We start from the raw sequence: 22,397 nt of genomic DNA on the forward strand, positions 1-22,397 counted from the left end.
TCAAACGCCAACGCGCAGGCGCGCTTCCCGTTTGCGCAGGCAACGACTCCGAAGTGGCCGATTTCTAATTCCAGTATCTCAGGTCCACGCCCACTACCACCTCCAGGACGAGCAGCCTGGCCTCCCAAAAAGCGCCGTAATGGCGCCTCACAAACGCCCCGCTCCAACAGATGGCGACGATGACAGCGAAAGCAGTCGTGAGTCGTCGTCGCCACCCCGCCGGGTCTCGGTATGGTATTTCTTTGGGATATCAGGCTTCCAAGTGCTAACAAGACGTTAGAATAAGAGAAGACGGACAAGTGACGAGTCATCCGTGCATCGTGATACTTCGAGCGATCGAGCTGATCGCGAAAATGCCAGTACCCCTCCTTCCGAGATTAGTTCTGATAGCGAACAAGACGACGACGACGAGGCTTTGCTCGAAGCCACCCAGGCCATCGAGGCTAGAAGTAGAGGAGGTATTCACAATGAGCCTGCAGAGTATGGCATTTTGGAAGGAGTCCAGCTCAAGAATTTCATGTGTCACGAGGATATGAGCTACGAGCTTGGGCCGTTGATCAATTTCATATGCGGTAAAAATGGCAGTGGAAAGAGTGCGATCCTCACTGCCATCGTCCTGTGCTTAGGAGGGAAAGCCTCGGCGACCAATCGAGGTGCGCGCCTCCAAAATTTCATCAAGGAAGGAACAGACCACGCCACCATCATCTGCAGGCTGAAGAACCAGGGCGAAAATGCATACATGCCCGATGTATATGGGAAGACGATTCAAGTCGAACGTCATATCTCGCGCACTGGTAGTAGCGGGTTCAAGCTGAAGTCAGAGAAGGGCCGCATCATCTCGACACGGAAGTCTGACCTGGAAGAAATTTGCGATCATATGATGTTACAGATCGAAAACCCCATGGCAGTCCTCTCTCAAGACCAGGCGCGTCAGTTCATTGCCAGCTCGAGTCCCGTGGAAAAATATAAGTTCTTCATGAAGGGCGTCCAACTTGAACAGCTTGATCAGGACTACCGACTCATCGAGGAGCAGCTCGACAATATTAGTGCAAAGATCGCCGCCAGAGCCCCGGATCTCAAAGTGTTGAAGGGGAAAGCGGACAGCGCAGCGAACAAGCTTGCCCTATCCGATAGATACGAGGCTATGCGTGACAGGCTGCGAGATTATCGCCGACAGCTGACATGGGCGCAAGTCACAATTCAGGAGGATATTCGAGATGCATACGTTAAAGAGCTTCAAGAGGCGGACGCTAAAATAGCGGCAGCAGAGGCGAAAGCCCAAGAGCTCGACGATGCCTATCAGGAAGCCGATAGACTTGCAGCTGCCACAACGGAGAAGTATAATGCAGCAAATGCAGCTGTTCAACACCTCAAAGACGAGAAGAATGAGCTGCAGGGGCAACAGCAGGATCTAAAGAAGAATTATTCAGAGGCGGCAGCCGAGCAACGACAAATTCGTGATGCATTGGTCAGTGCTGACAGGACCATCACACAGAAGAAAGCAGCTATCGAACAAGAGGTGCAACGGCTGGCCGAGCTCGATGGGGGAGGAGCTGCTCGCCGCATCAACGAACTCGAGGAGGCCAAAGAAGCCGCCAGAAGAGCGGAAGAGGAATTACACCATCACCTGGACCAGAGAAAAACGCACGTTGAGGAAATCGAGAGAATGCAAAGGCTGGAGAGCGAAACTGGAGAGGCGAAGAGGAACGAAGAGCGGAGAGTTAACGACTTGGAGAACAACCTCAAGCGGCTGGTAGAGAACCGCAACTCTCAAGATCTTGCTTTTCATCCTAGAATGCAGGAACTACTGCGAGCTTTGCACCAAGAAAAGGGATTTCAGGACGCTCCCGTGGGCCCTCTAGGAAAGCATGTTAAATTGTTGAAACCCGAGTGGTCTTCGATCTTGGAGAAGTCCTTTGGCAACTCACTTTCGGGGTTCATAGTGACCAGCAAGCGGGACGAAAATCTATTGAGCGACATCATGCGACGGAACCAATGCGTTCTGCCTATCTTCATCGCAAACAACCTCCCTCTCAACATCGAGCCACATCTTCCCGATCCCCGCTTCGACACCGTCTTGAGTGCTTTGGATATTGACAACGAGGCGGTCAGGAAGCAGCTCGTCATTTCCAATCAGATTGAGCAGAGCATCCTCATTCAAGACATGACGGAAGCCTCGAAAGCACTCTATTCGGAAGGGACGCCTTTGCGCAATGTTAAGCGGTGCTATTGCTTCAGCCCAGGCAGCAAGGTGAAAGGCGCCGTCTTATCTTATCGAAATGGTCGAGCTGCGCAAGACCCGGTGCACGAATTCATCGGCACTCCACGAATGAAAACGGATATTGACGAAGCAATCCATCGGCAACAAGATGTGCTTGCTGACTGCAAGGCCCAACGTCTACGCGCAGAGCACGAATTCCGCAGTGCTCAGGACCGGCATGTTAGAGCAAAACAGGCTCTCAAGCGACATGGGGACAGAAAGAGAGAACTCGAAATCGCAGTGCAGGAGGCGGAAGATAATCTCGAGCGGGTGAAGGAAGCGATCAGGGACGACAGCGTCGAAGGTGGCAAGCTTGAAGCCTTGCGTCAGTCATTAAGCGAGGCTGAGGAGCAAAAGACCATTCATGAGAGCTCTTTTCAAGACTCGGTCATCGCTCTTGACGACCAAACGAAGAAACTTCGCGAGGTGACTCGAAGGTGCAACGAATTGGATGAGCGCATCAAAGAGGCTGAAGGGATGGTTGACAAGGCGCAGTCAACCGCTCAGAAGGCTGGCAAGAAACGTGCGCATGAGTTGGGCGAGAAAAATAGAGCTATTGCTATGATCGACGACGCCAGAGCTGACCGAGGCACGCTGGAACGGAAGATGCAGGAAATGGATGAAAAAATTGCGAGCTTCACAGACCAAGCACGGCAGGTTTGTGAACGTGTCAACCTTCCCAAAGGCGAAACGTATGAAAGCCTGAGCAAAAAGCATGAAAAGCTTTCGGCGGATTACCGCAAGTATCAAGCCCAGGTTGGTGATCGGGACGACATAGCGGCCGAGGCATCAAAATCTTCAAAGGCATACAAGGCCGCCGAGAGGGAAATAAGTTCGCTGGAATCTCTCCAAGCACAACTCACAAGGACGCTTGCAGAGCGAAGAAGGCGATGGGTGCTCTTCCGAGGTCATATTACTGCTAGGTCAAGGGCAGGTTTCATCCACAAGCTCAGCGAGAGAGGATTCCGTGGAAGGCTCCACATCGATCACAGAAAGAAGGAGATGGACATCGCCGTCGAGCCCGATATTACGAGACGTGACGGAACCGGACGGAGCGCAAAGACTTTATCTGGTGGAGAGAAGTCCTTCTCCCAGATCTGTCTGCTCCTCTCGATTTGGGACGCAATGGGTGTCCCGATTCGATGTCTCGACGAATTTGACGTATTCATGGATGCAGTAAACAGAACTACCAGTGTCAACTTGTTGATCGATGGAGCCAGGCACAGCAGTGGCGGGCAATTCATTCTCATCAGCCCAGGCACCAAATCTGACATCAAGAGAGCTCCAGATGTCTGCGCTATTGAGTAAGTTGGAGAGCGTCGCACGTTGTGCACAGGTGCTAACGTTTATAGGGTTGCTCCCCCAGAGAGAGGCCAAACGAGGCTCGTGCTTGGTCCAACATGATTGTTGAATCTTGTCATGGTTTCTGTGTGAATGAGTACAGAGGAGTGCTACGACGCTCATCTGGTCGGGTTGAACCACTCCAGGACAGGACGTGACTGAGTTGACCTTGACACAGAATTGCATTTGGCCATGTTGAGATTGGCACTGGATCGCGGTTGACGTGTGACAGACACAGAAGGTTGTACCGACTTTGCTGCTATGGGCACCTCAACGTCCACACATCCTCAAATCGGCTGACTGCCATGCGCTATGATCCACGACTGCTCTCGGGAATTGCTTCCACTATGATGCGCTGTAAACATGTGAACAGGCAGGGGCCATTATGCGGGCCACATCACGGATTTTGGCTCACATCCGAAACCTCCTGGACTCACCTGTCTCTGTGTAACCGTCTCCTCTTCACCGAATCTTATCAACTCGGATTCCTCCGATTCTCGGTCAATATAGCAAAGTCGGCATTCCGGATAACATGTGCCTGAAGGTGGTTGCCCATTCAAGCTGCACAGACGAGGCCGTGGTGTCTCCTGGCACAGCTCTGATGGAAGGTTGTGCGACTGCCGTCTCGTTCTCGTGGCTGCAGTTCCGTCTGTTGGGGAAGTCATTGCCCAGTGAGTCTCAGCAAGATGTCCTGAGCGGCCATTTAACCGGCCACACATGACTTCGCAACTGCCTCTCTTCCACAAGATGATACATCCATTAGGCAGAGCAACATTATACATCCAACACTCTCGGCTCAACCCGCTGGCAACTCAAATCTCCTGCCGACGACTCTTCTCGCTGCGAGTATGGGTGTGCATTGCGACAGCAAGGGCTCGAAGAAGGCGCGTCTCTCAAGGCCACTGCGCGCATTGCGTTACCTTCATCCGATGTGGGAGACAAATCTGTCCCGCACGGTGACTTGTTCTCCAAAGTACAGCAATCCTGGGGTCCTGCACTCTGACCAAGGCCCTACGCTCAACGCCTCAAAGACAAGGAATTGCGGATGTGTGTTGCCGTGTGTGCGAGGAAGGTGCGCTGGCGAAGTCGATATTTTGGTGTGTGGCAGATAGCTTACGTTGATCAGTTGTCCTTGCAAGGGGTCGAGGGGACCAGGAGCATGTCCGGCAAGTTGCACCTGTCTATGTAACTGAGAGCACGACGGTCATGGGAATTTCGGAGGACTGCGATGGCGGTCTGCATGGTGTCCGGTGCACTGGGGCTGAAAGATATGTCTAAGGGTCGGTTCTACCGTCTCCCGGCGGGCTGGAATAAAAGGGTTGTGTCTGTTAGTTTGAGGGGTCCTTATTGTTGACGGGAATGAATCATGAATAGAGCAAATATTGTGCCCTGCCGGCGATGAATCTGAATGGGGGCTGAATGAGCTGAATGAGCTGAATGAGATGGTGGAATCAGAGTCGAAGTCATTGGAACAAAGCACGTTGCCTAAAACGGCAAGATTTGGTTTATGCCTTGGTCTTGGCGCTGGGTTGTGATCTGCAGTCGCGGACAAGGCACAAAGAACTTGCCCTCCCACCTTACTCTAGACTCGAGCAACAGAACTCACTTACACCTCGACTACTCTACCTACACGGTGCATAGCCGCAACTAGACGACCTCTGACACTCGCAAAGAACCTTACGAGCCTCTCGACAAAGGCTGAATTCATTTCCTCCCCACGAGCGACAGATTCTAACCCGCCACAATTAAGTGACACCCCGCGACAATCCTGTCTCCTGCCTCTCGATTCCTCTCTACCCTCTCCCACGCCTTTTCTCCAAGCACCACTGAATCTTTCGTGACCCAGAAAGGGTTGTTACCGTCAACCCGATTTGCTGCTAGCAAAAACAGCATATCCCCCCCTTCAATAGCAAATCCTTCACACCCTCTCCCACAATGACGGACGCTTTAGCAGCACAGCTCAACAAAGCCTCTTTGAACGATGGCGCAGACGAGTCGAACTGGAAAGATGCCCTCAACCTTCCAGCAAAAGATACCAGGCAACAGACTGAAGACGTGACCGCTACAAAGGGCTTGGATTTTGAAGACTTCTACATCAAGCGTGAACTGATGATGGGCATATTCGAAGCCGGATTCGAAAAACCCTCTCCGATCCAAGAAGAAACCATACCTGTTGCCCTGACTGGCCGAGATATCCTGGCCCGAGCAAAGAACGGAACCGGCAAGACGGCTGCCTTTGTCATTCCTACCCTTGAACGAATCAATCCCAAAAACCCAAAGACCCAAGCGCTGATCCTTGTCCCCACTCGAGAACTAGCTTTACAAACATCACAGGTCTGCAAGACCCTCGGAAAGCACTTGGGCATCAATGTCATGGTGACCACAGGTGGCACCGGACTCAAAGACGATATCATCAGGTTAGGGGAAACAGTACATATCATCGTCGGTACCCCTGGGAGAATCCTCGATCTGGCAAGCAAAGGTGTTGCAGACTTATCCGAATGCCCTATATTTGTCATGGATGAAGCCGACAAGTTGCTCTCTCCGGAGTTCACGGTCGTCATTGAGCAGCTCCTTTCCTTCCATCCCAAAGACCGACAGGTTATGCTTTTCAGTGCCACTTTCCCAATGATAGTCAAGGCGTTCAAAGACAAACACATGCGAAATCCCTACGAAATCAACCTCATGGACGAGTTAACTTTGCGTGGTATAACTCAGTACTACGCCTTTGTCGAGGAGAAGCAGAAAGTTCATTGCCTGAACACATTATTCTCGAAACTCCAGATCAACCAGTCGATCATCTTCTGCAACTCGACCAACCGGGTCGAGCTTCTCGCGAAGAAAATCACGGAGCTGGGGTATTCGTGCTTCTACTCTCACGCCAAGATGCTGCAGCAGAATCGCAACAAAGTCTTCCATGACTTCCGTGCCGGTGTCTGTCGAAACCTGGTGTGTTCGGATCTCCTCACTCGCGGTATTGATATTCAAGCTGTCAATGTGGTCATCAACTTCGACTTCCCCAAAAATGCCGAAACCTACCTTCATCGCATCGGTCGTTCTGGACGATTTGGTCACCGTGGTCTCGCTATCAACTTGATCAACTGGGATGATCGTTTCAATTTGTATAAGATCGAACAAGAGCTGGGTACGGAGATCCAACCGATTCCTCCATCTATCGACAAGAGTCTGTATGTGTATGACAACCCTGAGACAATTCCACGCGCAATGCCCCCTCCGGCACAGGCGCAGAAGGCCCACGCGTCGAATGTAAATGCCACTGCAAACACCACCGCAAATAACAATGCTACCAACACCAATGGTCAATACCAGCAGGCTCGCAGACCACAGAATCAGTCGAATGGATACGGCCAACAATACAACAACCAAGGACGTGGTGGATACCGCGGACGAGGCCGAGGTCAAGGTGCTCGAGGCCGCGGAGGTCATCCTCAACAGCTAACAGCAGCACCCGTGGGTCAAATCGCTCACTAGTTTGTGATTTGGACACTTCGATCTAGCGGCGGCTTTTCTCTTCCAATTTTTGTTTCCCGGCGTTTTCTTCATTTCCATGGTACGAAGGTCTATGACATGCGACATGCGCAAGCTGGGAGTTTTCAATAATGGCTGGCTCATGTGGTTTCCTTGCTATCAGATCTGTACAACAGTGTTGGTACAGTTTCTACTACTTTCTTGGGATGGGTGTTTTCTGGATGGATTGCCACGGATGGAGGGAAGGCTGCCGGCTCCTCTACCAAGCAAGCCTCGGTCGGGGATTTATGGCTTATGACATTGCATGTCTTGAAAGAGCCACGTTCTCTTTGGAGTCACGGAGACAACTGGCGCAAAAGTTTCGGTGAAGGTCAGTGCAGCTTCCTACAAGGATTGTAGATCTGCATGGCGTTGCTTGGCTATTTGCATTTCTCTCATTCAGATCTCGGACATACCAGCCACACGATTCCTCCTCCTCCTATCACTGTCACGAAATTCGATACTCGACGCTCATCCCGTTCAACTCTATCCACTTCGACACCAGTCCTACGGAATGACCTAATCATCAAATACGTCTGGCGCATATTCACTCAACATCTCTGCCGGTTACCAGCGGGACACCCTCTTTTCGACTCTTTCGCAGAAACGACACTCAGATCCAGAACCCACCACGACATACCGATATATCAACAGCGCATACCTAGTCCCCTGCATTACTACCTCACACCGAAGCATCGCTTCGATTGTAACCCCATGATTACCTCTCCTTGACGCCTTCATGTCACCTGGCGCGGCTCATTGCTGGGACCTGACACCAATTTTCATTACGAAAGACGACAATTGTCTGTCATCGAATCCACTTCAATCCAACAGCGGACATTCTTTGCCATGCCCTGATACCGGAAAGGGGAAGGCACCGCTTGATAGATGCAAGCAGATCTCAGAAGCACTCTGACCAGAAATAAGAAAAAACCAAAAAAATAAATAGGAGGAAAGCCGATAGCCTGAACATCCGAATTTGTTCGTAAGACTTGTATGTCTTTCACGGGAAAGCAGACTGAAACACCACACAGACCAACAAAAACTGCGAACGGATTGCACAGTGAACCGATACCCGAGCAAAAGGCCCGAAGCCATGTGCCTGCGACGAAAGAACTGTGACAGTTTGGACTACTGGTGGGGTGGAAATGGCTAGACAAGTTATCAGGGCAGCCTAGCACAGACCAGATGAAGCGACACTCAAGTATTTGTGTGTGCGTCTAGGGTTTTCTCCTTGCGCACCTCAGTCCAGGTCGAATACGCTGAATGAGAAAATTGCCCTCTTCCTCTAAAAACCCGAAAGACAAACGTGCTTCCAATTTCGATTCTAAAAGTCCCCCCACTGCCTTCTTTACACCCTGACGACGTACCAACCACGTCCCCGGTTATGCTGACAATGTCCCAAGATTCTGTGACTCCGACCAAACAAACCAACTGGCCGCACAGCTATTCAACCCGCCGAGCCCCCTGGTCGAGCTTATCGCCAAGGAAATCCGTGTTGCTGTCCTGCCTGCCCTAACTGATTGCCGGTAATATGCATGCCCACTCTCGAATTAGTTGTTATTTTGGGTGGTTGGTTGTTGGTACATGTGCTGCTAGATATGTGCAGGGCGGGAGATACATAAACCCTCGTCCTCGTCCCCTGGCTCTCGCTCTCGCTCTCGCCCTCGCTCTCGCCCTCGCTCAGAATCTCGCTATGGTTGGGTGGAGGGTAAAAGGACGAAAGAAGAAATACGATCCAAGGACAAGGAAGGGTAACCCCAGCCCAACCCAACATATGTGAGATAATGTGTCCGGAACAGACGCCAACTATTGGCCTGCAGTATGCGAATGAACCCGGCAGACATGCAAGCTGTGCATACCCTTCAACCGAGGTAAGGTCTTGGGACTCCCTTGAGAGTGTTGAGGCACTTCTTTCTATCCCGTATCAGGCTTTGGGGACTCCGTCCTCGGCTGCTGCCATCCAGCGATCCAGACGTAGCATGCTCAAAGGTCGCAAACTGTCCCGAGGAGGGTGGAGAAACAGGAACAAGGAACGTGAGCCGGTGGATGGGTGGCGATCGTCCTTCAATAGGTCAACAGCTTCTTCTGACCTCCCATGAGACCGCCGCCACTGCCAGCAGCCTTGTGACTGGGCTTGGTGTATGAGCAGAATCGGTCCTTGATGCTCACAACTTCATAGATGCCTTCGTCGCTGGCGCGGATCATCTTGCTAAATTCATCTGACGTGTCGTGGCGCGTCTCGAGAACACGGGGTTTGCCCATGCCTTTTCTGGGATTTTCGGTGCGGGTATATCTGGTTCGCATGATCGAATGTCAGTATCTTTTTCAGACTGCCCGTGGGTTCTCGGGCAAAAGTGTTCGCGCGCGGAAGACAGAGAACAGTGAAAGGAGACTTACGTGAACTCGAAAGGTGGTGTCCCGGTGAAGGTGAACATTATGTCCACCTCCCCGCCTTCATGAATATCGCTGACAACCGTCTTTCCCTTACCAATCTCCACCGTCGGATACGGATGAATGACTTTTCTGATGTCCTTCCTTGCACGACATTTATTATTGCCCATTGCCGAATCACTGACACCCGTAATAACGAATTCGCCGGGTGACTCGGCAAGCCGTCTGAACTCATTACCGGAGACACGCGCTTTTCGTTCACGGTTCTGGAAAGTATAGAAGACGTCGAAAGGGGCTTGGCCGCTCAGGGAGAAAGAGACGTGCTCGCCCACACAGTAGTGTTCCTGGGACTCGAGCGGGATGATGGCCGGTGGCGAGGAGACATGGATGCGCACGGCGGATGGATCTGAGTCGAGGATCGATTCACAGCCGAGAGCGTCTTTGACAGAGCGAATAGAAACAGTGTGTGTCCCTAGGTCGAGGGTGGCTCGCGAAAGTGGCCATGAGTAGCTGCGCGTCTGGATGTCCTTCTGACGGATGATCTCAGGGCGGGTTGATACGCCGTGGTGAATGATGGCTATTTCAACGGCGAAGGGTGGCGTGCCTGTGAAGGTGATCGGTATGTTTTCAGTCTCAGCGTCTGCGCTGTTTGTGAAGGTCGGATCGTGTTTACAGTAGCCATAAGTCTTCCCTGCCTGGCTGAACTTCGCCGAGGGTAGAGGATACACTTGCTGTGAGAGAACAATCGGCGTAAATCCCTTCTTGTCGGAGGAATAGCGTGCATCGCCAAGTTCACTAAAAACATAAGAGTATTCTCCGGCTTTGCTGGTATCAAGACTGATTTGCGCACTACTACCCGCAAAGGTGACGGGTTTGTTGCTGATTGCAGAAGGCCCTTTGATCGGCTCGAATTTCTGTTGGTATTTGAGGTGGAAGGGTGGACTGCCAGTGAGCCCAATGGCTAGCACTGATTCATCGCCCTGACAAACTGCAGGCTTGCGGAAGCCCCTCAGTCCTTCTTTTCCAATAGCTGAATCTCTGATTGATACCGTTGGTCGGGGTAACCAGCTCACTTGGAATTTGTTCGCCTTGGAATCAACCACGCCTGGGCAACTGTCATGAACGGAGACAATCTCGTAAGTACCTGGACGGTCAACCGAGATCTCGGCGTTTGCGTCCCTAAATATCTGCTCGAATGAGTCCGAACCGTCGTCCAGATTCTGCAGCCTCACCGCCCATGGCGCGAAGCCTTTGAGTCGCAAAGGTAGTTTGACCGACTTGCCGTCTAGCGCCAAGATCGAGCGTTTGCCATCAATATCGCCGAAGGCAGCGCGTGGTTGCTCTTGTCTGACATCGATCTTCCGTTCCTCTTGCAACGTGGTGCGACATCGCGATTTGTCTTGGACTCCCGTCAGTACGACAGAATAGCTCCCTCCTTCCGCCAAGGGGGGAACCTCGATCGTGCATAGCTCCTCTTCGGAATGGATATGGTGCTTCTTTCTTTTGCCGGCATGCACCAGCTCATAGTCCAGATCCCATGGTCCTTGACCTGCGAGTCTGACTGGTACTGACATGGGCGAGCCCAGACAAGCCTTCACAGCACGATTGTCCCCTTGAAAGATCGCGGACGCTGGAGGCTTGATGTCTTGCTTGAGGACAAGATTTTGGTCTTTCAGCGATACGCTCCCGTAGACTTGGTCTTCGATCTCATGGATTGTGTAGATGTAAGAGCCAGCTGCTCTTTCACGCAATTCCATCTGACCACGCATACCGGAGAACTCTTGCACTTTTGGATAAGCCGTCCCCCGGTGGCCCATCGTATATCTAACTTTGAAAGGCGGAGTGCCTGTAAAGTCAAAGTTGACATACATGCCAATTGGATTACCGGCGCACTTGTCAAAGATGTCTTCAGATTCCATACTAAGACCAGGTTTTGGAGGGTTGAGAAGTAAGCATGACGAAGGCTCAACAACCTCTCCGTGACAGTACTGGCTGTCCACAGAATCGAGGCTATATCTCCCAGGCTTACTGATCAGAGGCATGGAGCGACGGTCCGACATCTCGTGCACATGGTCTTCGGACTGAACAGTCTCCCCGAGGTCATCCGAGACAAAGCTATACTTCACATCCAGGGGCCAGTCGGACGAATGTAATGTGTCCACATATTGAACTTGAAAAGGAAGAGGGATAGAGCTTCCTTCACGAACCCGAAGTACACGGTCTGAGTTGAGGCCTCCCAGTGTGACTCGAGGTCTGTTATGCACCGTGAGGCTCTGAACCCGAGGAGCATGGAGGTCCTTTGGTTTGCTGGCATCGTAGACTACCTTGTTCCCAAGACCATCTTCCACTTCTTCGATGGTGTAAGAATGGCTTCCGTTCTGGTGCAGAGCTTCATTAATCTCGAAGGACTCAGTCGCGGATTTTGTCCATCCCATGTGCGGCCGTCTTGGATCGAGGACAATGCCTGAAGTCTCATCGCCGGAGACCACGTCGAGATCCACATTTGGCTGCACATTCTGGACAATGGAACTGAACTGCTTGTGATTGACGGTCTTGCTGTATTTGACTTTGAATGGTGGAACACCTGAAACATGCAGGGCCACATTGCTCAACTCTCCCGTGCATCTGTTCTCGGACTGTGTCGAGATGCTCGCGAACGGACACTGCACAACTGCCGTGTCAAAGCTCCGTTTCCGCACTTCCAGCTTTGTGGCGTCAATAACCCGATGCAACTGGTAAAGGCCCGCCTTCGAAACCGGGTAATGTAGGGTTCGGGGCGTATTTGTATCCGACTTGTGGTGACCACTGTCGGCGTGTTTTTTCAACTGCTTAGCTTGTTTGCTGCTGATGATGATCGTCTCAACTTCGTCTGTCTCGAGATCAAACCGTTGGAGCTCAATAGAAATAGGCGTCGTCTGATTGATCTGAATCGGTATTTCGACCGAAGGTCTGGACGCATCAATGCAAAATGCCTTCTTCTCGGGATTCAGAATGGCAGAGCCCTCTGGAAGGATGTGTATGATTTGTTTCCCCAGAATGATCGAGGAGTTGTGTAGAATGTCGGCTGGCTTCACCCGGTGTTCTGAGATCGAAAGTTCACGATCATAGGCCACCTTAACCAGTGCCCCCAGCCACGACAGGAAAGGCAGTGGAATCTTGTACATTAAGAAAGCATTTGCGATAGCATGCAATAACCATAATGTGAAAGTTGTGGGAAATGAGAACTCCAGCCAGGGTATCTTAAACGCCGGCAGCGCCACAAAGAAGGCGGCATCAATCCCCACCCATTTGAGGAAAAGCCATGTCGAATCCAGATCATTTTCCACAGTGAAGGAGTTGTACAGCCTCCAGGCCGTCAAGGCAATATAGAAGGCAAACACATAAAATCTTTGAGATGGAACGTCGACGATCTCTGTCGATATCAGTGGCGAGGAGGCAGCCGCCGTCTCAGGGGTGCCTTTCACAGGCCTGGTTATCGGCGATGGTCTCTGAGGAAAGGGAGAAGGGGGGGAGCCCAGGGCTGAGCGTGCATTGTTGTTGAAAGTTCGGCGTCGGGGATCTGTTCGCGGAGTGGTAGGGAAAGCCGACCGCAGTCGCGGAGTTTCATTCATTGCACCATGCGGCTATATAGCACCCTCTCTTGTGTCGAATCCAAAGTCGCGTGTACTAGCAGATATCGGATCGCCAGCAAACACCGAATTGCTGGGTCGCAGTTTCGAGAGAAAAGGATCTGGGGGTGCGAAGCGTGGATTCTCGTCGAGCTTTTAGGACAACAGAACTTGTTGGATGTCTGCAAATCGTTTTTCAGCAGGTACAGCCTAGTCCCCGTGGACTGTTGGAAGAGCCCGTTACAGGAGATGGGTCTAGCTGCTGGGAGTTAAGCGACTGACTGAGCTTTCCATCGCGTTTGCACGCGTCTTGCAATTGACAGCCACCTGAGGCACAAGGCTGAGCCCAAAAAATTGCTTGGCGGCAGGCAGCGGTGACGTCAGTGACGCAGCCTTGCGTAGCACAGACGGTATTCGCACGCTTTCACTCTCCCTCGAAACAGATATGCATCAACAACAACCAGGAGACCGTGGTCCATCCCGTGATCGATCAGAGATGAAGGAGCTCCACTACCGTGTCTGGTTGCACCTGGCGTGAAATTGTGAGAAAAGTCACCGTCTGACATGGAGATTGCTCTCGTTCAACAAACCAGACACTTTTCCGACCGGCCTATACTGTTGGTCCTCCTTCTATACAATTAGAAGGATAGAAGAGTCTTTCCAGCAACCAAATATCTTGAGAATACCATCCATGATGCCTGCCCCTGAAAATGTTGCCATTTCGGAGGCGGCTGCGGAGGTACGGCCTGAAGCAGATCCAGTTCAGGAGAGTTCAGGAGCAGCGTCAACACCCCTGGACACCACCTCAACGACTACCGACGATGTCGCTCTCGCCAGAAACCAAACGTCTTCGTGGAAGGGATGGGCAGAGATAGAAAATGATCCGGTAATGTCTTCCTGATGTTTGCTTAGGACTGCCGCCTGATCTGTGATCCAGGTCGTCTTCAGCACTTTGTTGCGAGAATGGGGCGTTCCCAATGTCCAGGTCAACGAAGTTGTGCCACTCGACAGTGTCTTTGAGTATCCGCCGTAAGAAATACAATTCGTGCTTGTAGTTTGTGCTAACTATTGCACAGACAGAGCATTTACGGCCTGATCTTTCTGTCACGATGGGCCGCACCGGAAACTGAAAACGATCTTACAGAGCCTCCTGCAGGAGTTTGGTTCGCAAACCAAACCCTTTCCAATTCCTGCGCCACGGTTGCTCTAATGAATATCGTCAACAACCACGCGACGATTAACCTGGGCCAAGCGCTCAACGACTTCCGAGCCAACACTATGAATATGACACCCAAGGAACGAGGCCTTGCCCTAGATCATTTCGACCATGTCAGAGACGTTCACAACTCCTTTGCCACGGAATTCGACAAGATGAATGTTGATCTTCGTCTCAAGCAGGACATGACTGCTGCCGAGAAGAAGAAGAAAGCCGCACAGTCCAAGCGGCCACGAAAGAAACTTAAAGCAGAAGACGAATCTGACGAAGACGAAAGCGGCCTTCACTTCGTCGCATATGTGCCTGCTGGCGGGGTGGTATGGAGGATGGACGGCCTCGAGCGGCTTCCCCGGAAACTAGGCGTTGTGGACGAGGGAGATAGCTGGATCGCGATGGTTCTTCCAGAGTTACAAGCTCAATTGGAGTCTGTAACGACCAACTCACTGGAGTATTCGTTGCTATCTCTGACAGCATTGAACGACTCTTGGGGCTTAGAGGCAGACAAGTTGAAAGTAGAGAGAGCGCGCGAGGACTGGGGCCCTTTCCTGGCGCAGATGGTCAGGATTCATGCTGACAAGGGGACTTTGAAGCAGACATTGGGGTAGAGTTGTGGGGTACCCTGTTGACTGGGTGGCAAGGAGAAGATCCAGATCGATAGCGAGGTAGTTTGGTATGTGTCTCATCACTGCCTGAGGCGAAAGCAGCATCTACCTGCGGAATCAATCGGTGCTCTATCACCCTGTATTCTCTGTATTAATGGGAAGATGGATCGCAGGCGTAGTTGGGGGTGGCTGTTCACTGATTGGCTGGCTGGGCTCTGGCAGTCATGACGTTCCCCTCGCTACTCGGCGTATCGGTTGTGTCTACCACACTTCATCTTGCAGAAAAACACATCAATCACACCCACACCGACCAATTCACCAGACACTCCCGTCCTCAATCGCGAAGGCAACGTGCATGCACATCGGCCTCCTCCTTACTGACGAAATAGATCGCAATGAGCTCGCAACTCACCCAACTTCCCAACGAGGTCATTCAGGTCATATTGTCATACTTACCGTTCGACAGCAATACTGCCCTACAACAAACCTGCCACCGCCTCGCAGATGTCGCGAAAGAACCGCTTCTATGGAAGAAATACTGCCAGGACTCGTTCAGATGGTGGGATCGACGACATGGCCTTCCGGAAAAACTCCGAGATGGATCATTTGTTGGTTGGAAGGAGATGTTTGCACAGCGCCACAGAACATCCAAGACCACTCGACAAGCCCTTGACAGAATCGTCTCCGAGGAGCTCGGGCGACTTGACCCGATGAAAGTCATTCTAGAGGCTGGTTACGATGCCAAGGACGATCTGTTCGACATGTTCTGGAACGCACCCTCTTCTCCAAACCATCTTGCCCAAAAGTTAGTGTCCCCAAACCCGCATTACAACCCTGCTTTTGACCTTTCTCCAGATACTGGAGTCATGCAGCCCTAGGTTGTGTACAAAGACTGGTAGCGGTTGAGCAATGGACAAATCTCAGAGCATCAGGGGACAATGTGAACGCAGTTGAACAATCGCTATCTGCCTACGATATGTTTATCCTCGAAGAACGACCTGAGGGAGACATGTCCGATGTGAGTTGTTCACCAAGCCACGTTGCTGCTGCAATCCCAACTGAATCTCGCGTCAGATCTTTGCTCGGCTTGACTCCTACGCCGATTCCGTTCGGGAGGCTCACCCCTATATCGACGAACTGTCGCCGCGGAAGAAAGCGAGCGTTATCGCTGAGCACCTGTTAGAGAAAAAATGGGTAGGTATCCAGGATGACCGACACTACCACAGCCTAGATCATATGTTCCTCGGAGTATCTGTGTTTAGCAACAACCGAAACTCAGTACCACTTATCTCGGCCGTCATCTTCTGCTACGTTGCTCGTCAGTTCAACCTGCGCGCTCAACCTTGTAGCTATCCTTTCCATGTCCATGCAGTCGTGCATCCTCCCCCCGGATTCGACCTTGATGGCCACCCTCTCCCAGAGTCTTCCATTCAAGGACCGTCCGACCTGACACATTTATACATGGACCCGTTCCACAGCTCAGAACCGATCTCCCGATCGAGGTTGGAGACACAGCTTAAATTCATCAACCCCGGCGCAACAGCAGTCCAGACTGCCACATACCTGGCGCCTGCGGCTGCCCGAGACCTCTCAGTTCGGACCGCACACAACATCTTATCCTCGCCGTCTCACGACCCCGATCCTCCGCTCCATCCTATCAACGCCAATCTGGCCACCTATGCAGCTCTCTTCTCTCTGGTTATCCTCGTCCCATATCCAGTTGCGCAACCAGGCCACTTGCGCCAACATCTCGCCGTCCTTACGCAGCACTTTCTCGAATATTTTGACCTGGATATCCACTTGTTCGAAACCTATGTCCTACCACTCACACACACTCTACCGGACTCCCGTGCTTACCGAAATCTAGTTTTCCAACTGAAGGAGTCGGATCACGAGTCACGCCCACCCAAATATCGGTCTGATCCTCGCAATTCGGCGGTGAAGTTCGGCATAGGTCAGGTCTTTATCCACCGCCGCCGTGGTTACTTGGCCGTGATTTATGGCTGGGATCCCTACTGTCGCATGCAGGAGCAGTGGATCACCATGAATCAGGTCGACCGCTTGCCCAATGGGAGGAACCAGCCCTTTTACAATGTGCTTGTGGAGGACGAGTCGACGCGGTACGTGGCGGAGGAGAACGTGATGCTGTTGTCCGCGAGTGATATTACGGAGGACCGTATCAACGCTTTCCCCATCGAGATAGGAAAGTGGTTCAAGCGGTATGATCCAAACACGGGCACATTTGTGAGCAACGTGAAGGATGAGTATCCGGAAGATTAACATGTCAGTGGCAAAGAGCAGCTGCACCGCAACAAAAGCCCATCGTGCCACAGCAGTAAGCTATTTGCGCATGAGGACCCCTCCTAATGTTCGGAGGTGAGGAAAGTCTTGAAACCTCACGGATGGCCGGCCACTGAGACATACAACAACTTCCACAAATGAAAAGAACGAAGACATATGAGGTAGACAATGGAGTAGATACCGGGACCGATCAGCCAGTCACACCAGCTTATCACTTCGTCAAGAAGTTTGGACGCGAACACACAGGGCAGGTCGAAACCCGTTGGCGTCACAGTGAACCAGCATTTCTACCTTGTTGTTCTTGAGAATGCGTATGGATTGCAACTGAGGAGTGCACTGTCTATCTGGATCTCGGGTATCTCATATATTGACGCTGGTGCCCACACTATTCAACTCCGTTCACGGGGATCATCAACTGCCATCACGACCTTGTCGACAAGAAACATGCGTCATGGATCTGAAGGTGTCGTGGCTAGCCAGGGTCCCGTCGGTAACCCGATCTAGACTCTTCGTTAGGAGCCTTCTCGGAGCTCTCTTACTTGGTGTGTTCCGACATCAGCCCGGTATCGTTCTTCCTACAACAACCACCCAACAAAGCCGACGACGGCTCCGATGAAGGAACCGGCAATGAGGTCCGTATTCTACAAGGAGTCAGCGCTGGGCCACAGTCTACTAACTGCGGACGTCTTACCTGGAGCACAATACCGCCGTTGGAGGAGCTGCTGGCTGTTGTACCGGAGTCGCCGGTCAAGGCAGTGGGCGTGGCAGAGGCCGAAGCGGGCGTAGTCTGCGCGGCATTCGCGGCGGCAAACTGGTCAAAGCAGGCGGAGGATGTGGCTTGGGCGCAGCAGGAATCGATCCGAGACTGGCCCAGACTGGTGCAGCCTGCACAGACGGCGTCCACGGCTACTTGCTCAAGCTGGATCGACTCGCTGAGTGGGAGGCCCGTCAGCGCCGGGAGACCGTGGATGGCATTCGTGCAGATGGTATATAAGTACAAGCTGTCGGTCGCGCTCGGGGGTGACGCAGTAGTCGCGCCGAAAAATTGAGAGAAGACCGACGAGTCGGCGTGGACGTAAGCGAACGGCGTCAACGCGGCCAGGAAGACGAGAGCTGCACGATAGGAAGGCATAATGATGGCAGGGGAGGGGCTGGGTCAAGGTTGTCGGGGAATATCACTTTTGGTGTTTTGTTGTTGGTGTCAGAGGGGAGCATTCCACACGTCAGTGATTCCACGATCGAGAACCAAACGGCGTTGCCATATATAAGGCGAATGGGAGTGACTCGAACATTGTAAAGGGGCGAGCATCACTGGTCCCCCGTGCTGGATAGCCTTGGTGGCCTGCCGGTCGACCACCCCCATAACCATCGCATCTGAGGAAAATGGCCCACCAAATCTAACTGCATGTGTATGTTGCTTGACTGCCGTCGCTCTGCTGCAGGTGTCCTCCAATCTTTGGCTTTTCGACTAAGCACTGGGTCGGCGCGCTGCGTGAAACAAGCCGCATCGACGCCACAGGGGGAGATAGAGAGGGCGGCGAACTGGTGATGGGTGTTGCACGGCGCCAAGCATGCAAGGGCGCCCTGACAAGGTGTTTGTCTCATAAGGGGTACATAGGCGAGGCTGGGTAGGGATGGCTGCTCGTATTCAGAGGCGTCGTTGCACAACGGCGACGACGGCGCGTCTTGGCGGCAGATGGTGAACGAGATGAGGAGGAGAAACTCCTCGGAGCTCACGTGCGACTCACCCCGACCGTGCCGCTTTTAGGAACCCTCAGCCCTGCATTCAGCCTCGCAGTCAGCCTTGCACTCACCCGACGACACAGGGGTCATCTACGTGAGGGGTGCCGTTATTGAGCAGTGCATCTATGCGGATTTGCTGAGGCATGTTCGATTCCAAAACTAGCCCATTTTCAATTGCCGGGCGGGTTTCTCAGCAGTAATGCCGCGGGACTGTCCTTCCCAGCCCAACTCACGATGTGATCCAGTCCCTTCCAAGCAACAGCGTCAAGTCTCATGACTGCCAGCTTGAGAACAGGCCAGGCCCGTGACTGCATCCGGACCGTGATCCGCCATTTGTCCAGGAGCAGCTTGTTCTCCTTGGCCACGGCCGTCGATGGCGACTGCACAAAGAGAAGCAAGGCAAAGTTCGTCATGTAAGACAGCTGATATCGTGTGTCTTCGGGTTACAAGAAGAGTCAGCACGGTTGGCCAAAAGTCAATTTGGGTCAATTGGCCCGGGGAAGACCATTGTCCATCGTGGAGATCAAGAATACGAGACACCACTTACACGAAGGCCAGAAATTGACAAAGTGATTTGCCTTGAGGGCTGCAACCAACTCCAGGACGAGTTTGGCACATGATTGACTATTTTGGAAGATGGTGGAGCGTGGTTCGGACATTTCCTGCTCACTTGTGCCTGGTTGAAAAGCCAGTGGGCGGAGGAGCGCTCTGAAGACCAGCAGTTCCAGCGTCAAATACGTCAGCCGGAGTGGGCCGCAGTTGTCGAGGCCATCATCCTCCATCAGCTCCTTGGTCGGCTTCAAGACGTCCGGGGGCAGTTTTTGTCGCCATTGTTGAATCAGCATCCTCAAGGGATGTGCGCGGGCCAGAAGAGCCTCCAGGGTGGTGGCTTCACGGATCGACTTGATGGAGCTGTTCGCGCAGAGGTTAGCACGGCGTAATCTGTTATGCGGTAAGCCGGAAGTTTGGGAGGTACTCACTAAAGAGCCTCAAGCACTTCGCTGGCAATTGCACTCAGGCTGCAAAGAGCCATGAAATAAGGACTCTGTGCTTGGACACAGCTGCGAGCTTCCGAATCGGCAATGTCATCAAGGTCGAAATCATCTGCAGTCAGTTCAGAGACATCCCAGTTTGAGGCGGCGATGTGGGATGGCCGTCCCAGAACCAGTGCCCGCCAGGTGTGCTCGACGTGAACAAGCCACCACAGCCTCCTCCGCAGCCTGATTTCATGCGAAGGCAGCTTCCAATCCGAAGGGTCTAAATTCAGTCCGAGTGTCTCTGCTGCAGCGAGGACCGAACAAGCCAGGGCCCATGAACTCGGGGTGTCGGCGACGGCATAATTTTGGGGAGGCCGATGCAAAAAAAGTAGGCCCAGCTGCACAAGCCCTAGGTGAGACTTCCGGGAATCACGCTGCAGGCCGCGATGAGCAATGCCCCAGAGTTCTTCTGTAGAAGGTTGCTGATAGCCTCTGTCCACGGAGAGATAGTCGTCAAGGAAGTAGTACGGCGCGGCTAACGCGTAGACGGCTGCTCTCAATCCAGTGGAACAATTGCAGTTTCGGTACTCGCCGTTATGATCGTGCGACGAGAGAACCGGATATGAAGGTTGAATGAATTTGAAGAAGCTGCCCAAGTCAGCTGCGGGCTTCCGAACCCACATCATACAATGACTTACAGTTTCAGGAGTCTTGAGCCCAGGTCAATCGGCACGATCTTGTACAGCAAAGCATGGTCTTCGGCTTCAGTATTGGAATCTGCAAAGTCCTTATCGATGATTTTGACATCGTCTTTGCATATCTCTTCGTCTGTCATGACAAATTGGACTGGTATGTCGCTGGCGGGGATTTGTGATGACTGAGACGAGAAAGTAGGCCTTGGCATGTTTATGTCGTCTGTGACTTTGCGAAAATCAAGGGCGAACATCCGAAATGTGTCCCGCGCATCATACTGATAGTGTCGTAGAAGAAATGGATCGGTCTCGCCCGACAAGCCGATGAGCTGGGAGGAATAGCCAGGGCGTTCGTCAAGAGAGAAGTCGCTGGACCACTCTCCATTCCTCGGTGCTTCCTGTTTCCCGGGTAGTGGATTCTCGGGCACATCATCTTTGTCACTCGAGCCGGGGCCATTCACAGCACCGTCGCGTTGCTCCAGTCGGTGGCTTGGACCTGGCGAGATGTGTTCCAATCGAAATGCCTGAGGTGAGCCATCACTGACTGCAGACATTCGGCTCGGGAAATCGAAGTCGTTACCTAACGGAGCTGGTACGGTGGGATCAGCTAGCCATAAACATCCGAAGAACAGTCAATCTTCTTACAGATGGGAAAGTTGAGGTACGACCAATCGATGGCTCCGCCTTGTGGGTCAGGGGGCTGCCGACCCAAAACCGACAGCTGGTCAGATACAGGCGGCAATGTTTGCGAATCGACGTCGATATCGAACTCCAAATCTGCGTTTGCGACAGCGCTGGCATCGACGGCCATCGGGTCGCCATGGCGGGCGTCGAAATCGGATTGAGAGCCGCGGTGTTGCGCAGTCGATTGAGTCTCTGGAGGATGCGACGACTGATGCTGCGTTGAACTTGACTGAGATTCTGGAGGCCAGCGTTCCTTTCTCAAAGGCTGCAAGACAAATGTACAGTGGCACCCGAGTTTGTCGCAAAGTTCACAAGCCCCTCCCGAGCCTGGAATCTTGCATTGTGTTTTGCGCCGGCGGCACAGATCGCAGGGTCTTTGCCGTTTCGACCGATACTTGCGGGCCTGGGACCCGTAGACAGAGCCTGACCCGTTTGGACGCATGCCGATGCGACATGCTCAGCAGAAGGATGGTTGTCATTGCGGTTGAATTAACGGCGCGTCCTTATCAGGTTTGGTTTTAGCACCGACTTTATCGATTGATAGCGTGCCAAGGTATGTAATGACCGAATCGCCGAGTGCGTCCATGTCTACGAGACATAGAGGGCGCCTCGTGTCAGACAGCAGGAATACATTAGTCCCGAAGTCACCGCTTTACATAGCCTTGGAGGAAGAGCCCATCACGTAACCTAGAAACGTACTCCGTACAAAATGATATATGCAGATGCCTCGGTAGGCGCGGGAAGTGAGGCCTGCTTGTCGCTCTGCTTTGGCTGCCTCAATCACGTGGAACTCTGCGCGTGCCTCGCAAGGCTGGGCTCGACAGGCTGATTTCTGCGGCGGATCGCGCCATCACTCATGATTTCCCTGATGACTGGCGAACGAATGAACACCATGTGATGGCCTCGGAAGGCCGATGGAGCATTGAAGAGCATCTACAAGCATCATCTTATGCAAACCAAGACTGTGTTTCCATGGCCGAACCTCGATTCATCCCACGGAGCTGGACGGGCGAAGATCGATACGGCAGATTACCAGCCATAGGTGGAGCTT

At 52.6% G+C, this 22,397-nt stretch overlaps 8 protein-coding genes across 10 annotated transcripts; 4 read left to right on the forward strand and 4 right to left on the reverse strand.

The window, feature by feature from the left end:
• The first annotated feature begins 62 nt into the window (after window positions 1-62).
• Window positions 63-5,079, forward strand: PV07_07997. Of its 3 annotated transcripts, none has more exons than XM_016395121.1 (4): window positions 63-229; window positions 281-3,564; window positions 3,613-4,673; window positions 4,728-5,079. In XM_016395121.1, exons 1-3 carry the CDS (start codon window positions 140-142, stop codon window positions 3,662-3,664), a joined length of 3,426 nt encoding a protein of 1,141 aa, XP_016248540.1. In that variant the 5' UTR covers window positions 63-139; the 3' UTR covers window positions 3,665-4,673; window positions 4,728-5,079. The 3 variants fall into 3 exon arrangements, with proteins under 3 accessions (XP_016248540.1, XP_016248539.1, XP_016248538.1); XM_016395120.1 differs by having other exon boundaries at window positions 3,613-3,727; window positions 3,780-5,079; XM_016395119.1 differs by having other exon boundaries at window positions 3,613-5,079.
• PV07_07998 (uncharacterized protein) lies at window positions 3,755-4,869 on the reverse strand. Its single transcript, XM_016395122.1, has one exon. The coding sequence runs from the start codon at window positions 4,381-4,383 to the stop codon at window positions 3,985-3,987; it is 399 nt and encodes a 132-aa protein (XP_016248541.1). The 5' UTR covers window positions 4,384-4,869; the 3' UTR covers window positions 3,755-3,984.
• A 109-nt stretch (window positions 5,080-5,188) lies between the features above and the next one.
• PV07_07999 (ATP-dependent RNA helicase dhh1) lies at window positions 5,189-8,424 on the forward strand. Its single transcript, XM_016395123.1, has one exon. The coding sequence runs from the start codon at window positions 5,537-5,539 to the stop codon at window positions 7,091-7,093; it is 1,557 nt and encodes a 518-aa protein (XP_016248542.1). The 5' UTR covers window positions 5,189-5,536; the 3' UTR covers window positions 7,094-8,424.
• On the reverse strand, window positions 8,272-13,423 carry PV07_08000 (uncharacterized protein). Its single transcript, XM_016395124.1, has 2 exons — window positions 9,530-13,423; window positions 8,272-9,425 (listed from the first exon to the last, which is right to left on the reverse strand). The coding sequence occupies exons 1-2, from the start codon at window positions 13,132-13,134 to the stop codon at window positions 9,197-9,199; spliced, it is 3,834 nt and encodes a 1,277-aa protein (XP_016248543.1). The 5' UTR covers window positions 13,135-13,423; the 3' UTR covers window positions 8,272-9,196.
• Window positions 13,424-13,582: 159 nt separating this feature from the next.
• Window positions 13,583-15,017, forward strand: PV07_08001 (uncharacterized protein). Its single transcript, XM_016395125.1, has 3 exons — window positions 13,583-14,017; window positions 14,069-14,160; window positions 14,208-15,017. Exons 1-3 carry the CDS (start codon window positions 13,823-13,825, stop codon window positions 14,950-14,952), a joined length of 1,032 nt encoding a protein of 343 aa, XP_016248544.1. The 5' UTR covers window positions 13,583-13,822; the 3' UTR covers window positions 14,953-15,017.
• A 228-nt stretch (window positions 15,018-15,245) lies between these two features.
• PV07_08002 (uncharacterized protein) lies at window positions 15,246-18,537 on the forward strand. Its single transcript, XM_016395126.1, has 3 exons — window positions 15,246-15,754; window positions 15,805-15,967; window positions 16,024-18,537. Exons 1-3 carry the CDS (start codon window positions 15,345-15,347, stop codon window positions 17,227-17,229), a joined length of 1,779 nt encoding a protein of 592 aa, XP_016248545.1. The 5' UTR covers window positions 15,246-15,344; the 3' UTR covers window positions 17,230-18,537.
• PV07_08003 (uncharacterized protein) lies at window positions 17,826-18,382 on the reverse strand (the record flags this gene model as incomplete). Its single annotated transcript, XM_016395127.1, has 2 exons — window positions 17,826-17,891; window positions 17,942-18,382. The coding sequence occupies 2 exons, from the start codon at window positions 18,380-18,382 to the stop codon at window positions 17,826-17,828; spliced, it is 507 nt and encodes a 168-aa protein (XP_016248546.1).
• Window positions 18,538-19,163: 626 nt separating the features above from the next.
• On the reverse strand, window positions 19,164-21,818 carry PV07_08004 (uncharacterized protein; the record flags this gene model as incomplete). Its single annotated transcript, XM_016395128.1, has 5 exons — window positions 21,308-21,818; window positions 20,669-21,251; window positions 19,974-20,618; window positions 19,541-19,905; window positions 19,164-19,429 (listed from the first exon to the last, which is right to left on the reverse strand). The coding sequence occupies exons 1-5, from the start codon at window positions 21,786-21,788 to the stop codon at window positions 19,164-19,166; spliced, it is 2,340 nt and encodes a 779-aa protein (XP_016248547.1). The 5' UTR covers window positions 21,789-21,818.
• Window positions 21,819-22,397: the final 579 nt, after the last annotated feature.

This window comes from Cladophialophora immunda, assembly GCF_000835495.1.
Source record: "Cladophialophora immunda strain CBS 83496 unplaced genomic scaffold supercont1.4, whole genome shotgun sequence".
Lineage (NCBI taxonomy): Eukaryota > Fungi > Ascomycota > Eurotiomycetes > Chaetothyriales > Herpotrichiellaceae > Cladophialophora > Cladophialophora immunda.